At 33.7% G+C, this 9,171-nt stretch overlaps 2 protein-coding genes across 7 annotated transcripts in view; one reads left to right on the top strand and one right to left on the bottom strand.

Moving 5' to 3' along the window:
• Positions 1-896: 896 nt before the first annotated feature.
• Positions 897-1,379, bottom strand: LOC115214513 (histone-lysine N-methyltransferase SETMAR-like). Its single transcript, XM_029783711.1, has one exon. The coding sequence runs from the start codon at positions 1,377-1,379 to the stop codon at positions 897-899; it is 483 nt and encodes a 160-aa protein (XP_029639571.1).
• A 3,052-nt stretch (positions 1,380-4,431) lies between these two features.
• LOC115213796 (serine-rich adhesin for platelets-like) overlaps positions 4,432-9,171 on the top strand; it is a 104,324-nt gene continuing 99,584 nt past the window's right edge. For all 6 annotated transcript variants that reach the window (XM_036505098.1, XM_036505097.1, XM_036505096.1 and 3 more), the window contains exon 1: positions 4,432-4,647. The gene's annotated coding sequence lies outside the window, so the exon portion shown is untranslated. The remainder of the gene's footprint in view (positions 4,648-9,171) is intronic.

Here is a 9,171-nt window from a genome sequence, read left to right as displayed (position 1 = left end):
CAATTGAATGCCAGCTAGCTGTATGTGATTGGTCGGAGATTTGGACAGTACTCGCGTGTAGGTGCGCATGCACGCAGCTGTATATGCATGCACTAGCACTATGACCTGGCGTTGCCGGGTCATAGTGCTAGTAAACTTTAAAGGGGGTTACGTTTATGGGACAGCAGTAAAGAATGAAAGTATTCGAGAAACTTTTCACAGAAAGGAAGTATTCCATCGAAAATCTAAAGCTTTTTAAAGATGCGGATAAATTTTAGTCATTATAATTCTCTAAAAAAAATTAATATTAATTTTTCGTTTTACTTTGTGTAAGATACTGAGTTGAGTCAAAAGCTTTGCAATATTTTGGTAACTTAACTCTTTACTCTCTTTTACTTGTTTCAGTCATTTGACTGCGGCCATGCTGGAGCACCGCCTTTAGTCGAGGAAATCGACCCCATGACTTATTCTTTATAAGCCTATCGGTCTCTTATTCTATCGGTCTCTTTTGCCGAACCGCTAAGTTACGGGAACGTAAACACACCAGCATCGGTTGTCAAGATATGTTGGGGGGACAAACACAGACACACAAACACAGACACACACACACACACACACACACACACACACACATATATATATATATATATATATATATATATATATATATATATATATATATTATATATATATATAATATATATATATATATATTATATATATATATATATATATATATATACGACGGGCTTCAGTTTCCGTCTACCAAATCCACTCACAAGGCTTATGGTCGGCCCGAGGCTATAGTAGAAGACACTTGCCCAAGGTGCCACGCAGTGGGACTGAACCCGGAACCATGTGGTTGGTAAGCAAGCTACTTACCACACAGCCACTCCCGCGCCTATTTGCTTTATTCGTTAGGTTACAACAAAAGCAGCTGAGCATTCATTGTAGAGGTCGTCGTACGGCACCGTTTGAAGCCACCTTTTTGCCAGTTCTTTGATTCCACACTGATACCAGTTCTTGTCTTTCGAGGTGAATAACTCCCCGACTGAAGCTTCCACCTCCTTTTGGTTGGTGAATCGTCGCAAGCGCAGGAAGTGAACCGTGGATCGGAACAAGTAGTAATCCGAGGGAGCGAGGTCCGGACTATATGCTGGATGTGGTACCAGTTCCGTTCCCTCAAGTTCCTGGTATTTGTTCCCGGTTGTTCGAGCGATATGAGGTCTTACGTTGTCTTGCTGCAGAAGAGCGCGCTTTCTGTTTACCAATGCCGGATATTCTTGTCGCACAATGGCATACATCCGATCCAGTTGTTCGGAGTACAGGTTGGCATAGATGGTTCGACTGCCTGGAACGAAGTGAATTATTCCCTCATAATTCCACCAAACGCATAGCATCACCTTTGGAAGCGCCGGTGTTTGGCGACAGGTTCCGGACGTTGGCCTTTGCTTATGCGCAATAGGATTGCAGAAAAATATCTCCCTCCGATTATCCCTTGTTCCGATCCCTGGCTTGCCTCCTGTGCTCGCGATGCTTCAACCAAGACAAAATGGAAGCTTTAGTAAAGGAATTCTTCGCCTCGAAGGACAGGAAATGGTGTTGGAGTGGGATTGAAGAACTGACAGAAAGATGGCTTCAAACGGTGCAACATGACGGCCTCTATTTTGAAGGCTAGGATGCTTTTGTTTTAATTTAACAACGAATAATACAAATAAGTTACCGAAATACTGCAAAACTTTTGACCCAACACAATATAATTTAATAGAGTGATCTTGACTCTTTCCCTTTATCCAGAAGCTTTTAGTTTGCTCAAACCTTTCACTTTCGTGAGTTTTATAATCCCAACGTCTGCCAGATTTCTCGTTTTGTTGTCTACACCATAATAATCCGTAAAAGTAACTTCTATATAACTTTAAAGGAGTCCCTTTATATAATTTTAAGGTCTGCGCTAGACAGCTTTGACAAGGCTGATTAACGAGTCGAAGGCCAGATTTTACACAAATGTTTTCCTCTAAATCGCCTCTCTATATTTTCTTCTACTCATGTTCGTTTTCTTTTCGGCGGGTAACATCTTCTTTTCAGCATAAATTAACTCCAGTAGGGAAGCAGACAGAGCGTTGTGCTTCAGAAAGGATTAGATTTATCGGTTTCAGAGCAAGATAAATCGATTCAGAGGAGTTTGGAGCATTTTACAGTCAAATCATTATCAGACTGAACATTTAGTGTTCTAAATGTCGCTTACTTTTTGCGAGTGGTAAATTTTCTGGGGATTGGCTTGACGCTTTGCCTGTAATGAACATCAGATGGGCCCAGCATTTCCATTGTTCTTAGAATCAGAGCTGTGGCTGGAATGACGTGTCAACACGACAAACTCTTTGATTCTGAGGTTTCTTTATAGATTGTCAAGTCAGCTGGACAAACCACTTTGCCTACCACACTGAAATAAATTTAATTTACAATATCCTTTTGCTAGAGTAATACTACTTCAATTCTGGAATCAGTAAAATTGTCCAAGGACGTAAAAAAAAGGGACTGATGGGCTTTCACTTTGCCCCAGGGTTAGCGATAAATACTGCATATGGGGCGTCACTTTAGTGAGTCTTTCGCTCCATCATTCATCACTGCAGTGGAGGTGGGGGCTACTATGTCCACAGACGAACGGAATAAGATTCTTAATTTTCTGGTGAATTATATATTTTCAAGGGAGCTGGTCCGCCGAATACGAACATTTTTTTATCATTGTTGGCGTCTCGTCTTATTGAAGTAACAGGTGATACCTGTAAGGGTGCCTGGTTGTTCTTGCGCCTTAGCTTTGCAATTATCTGAGATAATACGGCGAGTGCTTTTGATTATTTTAAACATTTTATGTAGAGAGAAACACCAGTTTTCCCTGGTCTAATGTTTATCTAAAGGTGTGTGTGGCCCTTTAAACTAATTTTTATTGTTATTATCTGTTTAACTTTGTAAGTTTAAACTATTTTGATATAATTATTCTACTCAACTTTTGTGAACATAATGAATCATTAGTGAACCATTATGACATTTGTTACAAAGCTTTACATAAACTCTTATCCTAAGGATTCGTAAAACATTGACGCTCTGCTTGTTAAACACATATTTTATACAATTACATGTTTTGGATTAAAAACCGTTATTAAATATAGATATTGTGAGGAATTACTGTTTGATTCTTTAGAAAATTTTCTATTCGAGTTCGCATTATGTTTGTATTTTATTCTTTCGAATTTAGTCGTCATATGAAAAATCGCCAAAGTAAGTACCAGATATATACTTGGGTCAACGAGTTCTCCACCTCCCTTACAAATGTATAGTCCTGAATATACACAAGAAATCCCTATTGTTTGTTGTGAAGAGCGCAATTGAGTAAAAGTTCGCCCTTCACACTCCAATCAACGCCCATTTTGGGAAAGGCATGAATGCTATGATATCCTAGTTGTCCCCCTTCCTAAATCCCAGGTCCTGGACGGAGTCGGTGCCGGAATCATTGTTGTTGGTGTCTTCGAGCTCTCCGAAAGAAAGCTCTCGCTCGCCGAAAGCGACCTGGTTTCGACTCCCAGTTGGAACTCATTCACACCGTTTAATAACTAAACGGAAGATGAAAACATGCTTCATAGCGCTAGTTATCCTTTACTCATTGAAAAAAAAAAAGAAATGTGTACTTGTTCAAAACGAAAAAGTTTTTACACAATAAATTATATGTTGTTAAAAAAAAAAAACTGTTGGCCACCCGTATTAAATAAAAAAGAGTAACTTAAAAAAGAGGAAAGTATTGAATGAATTTTAAGCAAAATTATATATAAATATATATATATATATATATATAAATATACATATATATATGTTATATATATATATATGCATATTATATATATATATGTTATATATATATAATATATATATATATATATATATATAAATATACATATATATATATGTTATATATATATATATGCATATTATATATATATATGTTATATATATATATATTATATATATATATATATTATGTATATTATATATATATGTATATATATATGTGTGTGTGTGTGTGTGTGTGTGTGTATTATATCCCCCCCCCACACACACACATTTCTCTATGAATATTAATTACATATGCCGAGCGCCATCTTGAACGTAACATTGTCATTGTTCGCAATCAAATCTAGAACAGGCAGCTGCAACTTCTTTAGTGTTTATCGTGTGTGCAGCTGAAATCGTACGAGTTATATACGTATATATATTCATATATAGTCCAACAATAATCTATTTAATTTTCCAACTAAGTCATGTAACGAAAACAATATCGAAAACCCCCGCAAAGCCAGGCCAAGAGTGGAATCGTCCAGATTTGTGTCTCTTGGTTTTCCTTGTTTGCGAAAAAGGAAAGAAAATTAAAAAACAAACAAAACTCGGAGGAGGAGGAGGAGGAGGAAACAAGGGGGACAACTCTAAGACTCCAACCACATTTCTTTCCATTTCCACAAATGTTGTTTATTGTGAAAGGAGTCGAGTCTCTTCTTTGCGACTGGACGTGCATGTGGTCTTTCTATTCTATTCCATCGATCCTTACCCTTTCATGTTGTCATTTCTAATTCCTTTTTGTTTACCCCAATTAATATTATATGGATGGCTCATCTAAGAAAGGTAAATTCACTTCTATTTAATGTCTATTTATCAATCTGTCTCTCTCTCTCTGTCTATCTATCTATCTATCTATCTATCTATCTATCTATCTATCTATCTATCTATCTTTCTATCCATCTTTCTATCTAACTATCTTTTTATCTATCCATCCGTCTGTCTATTTATCCATCTATCTACCGATCTATCTATCTATCTATCTATCTATCCATCTATCTATCTATCTATCTACCTATCTACCTACCTATCTATCTACCTATCCTTCTATCCATCTAATGCATATATGCGTGTATCCATCAATATTTAAAATGTGTATTTTGTGTGTATTTTCTGTTTCTCTATTATGTGTGTCTCAAAAAAATACATGTTTCTGAATAATATGCGTCTAATATACACTCACACACAAATGCATGCACATGTGTCTCATTGCTTTTGTGTCTATTTTACGATTTTCCAGTCTCTATGTTTTGTGTTCATCAACAAAAAGGATTTTGTATTTTAAGCACGATTGCAAGCATTTACCCAAGAATCGGTTATATTTCCTATGTTTCTACCTTTATCTTTACTAAATATTTTCATCTCATCATCTTTCCTCTCCTCAAAATCGTTGCTTAAAATAACCCGGGGCTTAGTTTTCCTCTTCTTTATACACAGACACAATCTGAGACGATGTCGAATAATGAATTTCTTTATGTTTTAATATCTGAATTGCTTTAAAGTTTCTCTTTTCTTTTTTCCTGTTCCTTTATTTGCTTTGTTTTGTTTTGATTTATATTTTAATCTCCTCAAAATTCGTTTCTTTTTCTCTCCGAAACATTCAAACAACGCCGGTGTTTTTCATGCGATTCTTACAAATCCAAAGATTTCGTTGGATTATTGGATTTACCATGTTTTATATTTACATTAACCGGATTTTGATAGCAAAAAAAGGATATAATTCTGTTGTGTGTAACAAAAAAGAGAGAATTAAGATCAAACGGAATGTTGTGTACAAAATAAGACAAACATCTCATTCGGAAATCGACATCGACATTAAAATTGTGTTTATATATTTTTTAAACTATTTCTTTTGTTAACTAACCTATAAACAAGATACAAAATATCTGCTTTGCTTTCCTTTATCACACGAAAACACACATCTGTGTGCGTATATATATATATATATATATATACACACGTTCTTGTCCATGTTGTATTTTTCTACATACCTTAATATATATATATATATATATATATATATATATATATATATATATATATATATGTACACATCTGTGTGCGTATATATATATATATATATATAATATATATATATATACACACACATATATATATATATATAATATATATATATATATATATATTACGCACACAGATGTGTACATATATATATATATATATATATATATTATATATATATATGTACATATGTATATATATATATATATATATATATATATATATATATATATGTACATATGTATGTATGTATGTATGTATGTACATATTTGTGTGTATAAAAGACTAACTTAGAGAAATGATGGGTTTATGCCTGTTTATTTCTTCGCATCTTGGGGTGGTTCCAACTCATGTTTACTAGAAATTTCACGTTTGGGCAACATTTATCTCCCAACCTAGTTTAACAACGGAAGCAAACGTGACACTTTGTTAATGGAAATTCCTCGCAGACAGAACCGTCTCCCTCTTGTCTGGAACCTTGTTTCCCGTTTCCTCCCCCGGACTCTTCTTTCTTATTACCATCCCTTCTATTCCTTTCGCCTCTCATTTTTCACTGTCATTGTCATTTTCAGCTCACTGTCTGTTCTGATTATATATAAATATATACACCAGAACAGTGTGTATGTGTCGATTAAATCCATGTATCTTTACAGCGCTAATATTCTATGTTTGTGTGTGTGTCAAATTTCGACAGGCACACACACACACACACACATATATATATATACTTTCTCATATGATACCACACAATCTTCATATAAATTTTTCATATAAATCACTTTACCGAAAGTAACTGTATCTACCCTTATAAGCATCGTCGACTGGGTTTTTAAATTCGCTTTCGATAACATCTATTTATTTCTTCTAGACTTCTCCTTAACCGTAACCAAGCTTCGAATATGTCTCTCTAGGAAATAATATATATATACGTGTGTTAGTGTGTACGTATGCATTTAATTATGTTTTGATTTCTATGCAGTTTTGGTCGAAGAATTCTTTGTTTCATTCCCATCTGCAAATCTTCCGTCGTTTCAATTCTTCACTACATTACTGCTGCTTTCCGGAATGGAGTTCTGCTAGAATCTCTCCATCGCACTCGTCGCGTGATTCTTTGTTGATCTGTTCCTGTTTTACCGGAGGCTTCTCTAACAACAAGAGTTCATCTCAAAATTTATCTCACTTTTACTTTTACTTTCAGTTAACATCATTTATCTGGTCTGAATACTTAAATCGAGAAATTCGTTTTTCTTTTTTGTTTTATTCCGTGAGAGCATTGTCAAAACACCCAGTTATATATTTCCCCCAATGTCTACCATTTCCAACCACTTCTTATATTTCTTGTAAAGGCAGCACGTTTTTTTTTTCTTTCTTTAAAAGTCGATAAAGTTTTATGGATAAAAATAAGTTGACAAAATATTTAACAATATGAGAGCCATACAAAGAAATGTGAAAAATTTATAAGGTAATAATTTCAGTGAAAATTTAAAGCTAAAAGGGGGAAAAAATAAAAGAACTGCGATTAGCTTCGAACCCAAATTGTCAGTTTCCATTATTTAACAATTTCGCACGTTCTTTCTTTTGTTTCAGCAAAAGTGATTTTGAAGCTCATGAGAGAAAACCTTAATCGAACAATTGAACATATTTTATCGATCGAGCTGTTCCTTTTAATTAATGATTTCTGATTTAACCCAAATCCTTTTTAAAATTATATTTTAATCTAGTAAATTAAAAACTAATAATCAATTCCTGTGAAACATCACAGGGAAACGTTGATTACTTTCAATACGAACTAAAAATACATCAAAATACATTTTCTTCTTAAAGCATAAACTATTTTCTAAATTCTATTTCTCCAGATTTTCCTCTCGCTTCTCTCTCGATTTGTTATTAAAGTGTCAATTTTATGAACATTTTCTTTGCCTCGTAATTGTTATGGTGTTAGCCAAACGAAGAAGCAACGTTCATAATTAATGCTATTATTTTTACCTGCTAAATTTACAAAACAAGTAACAATTAAGTAATTAAATCGCACCCATTCTTGTTTCATTATATTAAGTATATAATTATTTTTCTTCTATATTATTGAAACTATCAAAATATAGAGAGAAAAATCGCAAAACAGCATATTTTGATTAATAAAAACAGGATTTTGTATTTTAGATTTTATTCTGAGATTAAATTACTTCTTGAGTGTTGTAGTGTGTAGATGCATTATTATAAAAGTAAAAACCTGATGATTTTTTTCCTTTTAGTTTTGATTATTATTTGATAATTGTTTTAAAACATTCCGAACATCAAAGATTTTTCTTTTGAACAAATTTCTTTTCTAAATTCCGGCCACGGCGGAGAATGGTTTTTTTTATTTTGTTAGTGATTTTTAAAAATTAAAGCCAAACCATTATTTCTAATGTAGCTCACTCATAGAATTAACAATCTGTGTTTTTACCCGAAAATCATGATTAACAAAGGGAACTCCATTTATTCGCCCTACAACCATCCTTTAACTCATCTCTTCTCATTTTTCTCTTCGTTTTCCTCCGTTTTCCACGATTTACTGTGATGACTGACCTCCCCTGACTGATGTCTTGCTTTCTTCTTCTCAGCCAAACTTCAGCTCGCTTTCTTCAGGTTCTTCTTCCATTGCAACTTCCCCACTCACATCTCTACTCAATTTCTCACCGTCTCAATCTACTTTTTGTTTAATCTACTGTTTCTTCAGTGCACCTGAGCACTGTATACAATAATTTCATTATATATATATATATATATAGTAGTATTCAGGCTGTGTATAGAACAACCAAAAAAGAAATTAATAAAATGAAATAGAGCTCAATATATGAATGAACACATTTGCATGCTTAGCATTTTTCAATCGGTGCAAAGTTCTGAAAGTGACGCAAAGGCTGAGAGTTCCCTGTTCGGCACTTTAGCCACTTCAATAATTTACTCAATTACTACCGATTTATATATATGAACTTAAAAAGAAATGTTAACTTTTTTAATACGCTTAGATATCTAGATTTTGTTAAAAAGTAGAAATGTATTTGATAACGGATCAAAGCGCACACATGCTGTCCAATATAAATGCGTTCACGTCTATCGAACCGTTCCTTATACATAGTTCTATCCAAATTGTTATTTTGAATTTTATAAAAATTGTGGTATTTTTTTCTTTTAGTCTCTCGGGGAAAATTGATAACTTACGCTTTGAAAGAAAAAAAATCAATTCGATTAGACATAATAATAATAATAATAATAGTATATTGTGATAATGAATTGGCAACGAAA

This window comes from Octopus sinensis, linkage group LG7, assembly GCF_006345805.1.
Source record: "Octopus sinensis linkage group LG7, ASM634580v1, whole genome shotgun sequence".
In the NCBI taxonomy this organism is placed as follows: Eukaryota; Metazoa; Mollusca; class Cephalopoda; order Octopoda; family Octopodidae; genus Octopus; species Octopus sinensis.
The sequence above is the reverse complement of the archived record's forward strand: the minus strand, read 5'-3'. Positions and strand labels throughout refer to the sequence as shown.

What these genes read in the sequence shown, in the direction of transcription:
- LOC115214513 (XM_029783711.1), bottom strand. Translation starts at nt 1,379, where the DNA reads ATGCTATGCGTTTGGTGGAATTATGAGGGAATAATTCACTTCGTTCCA.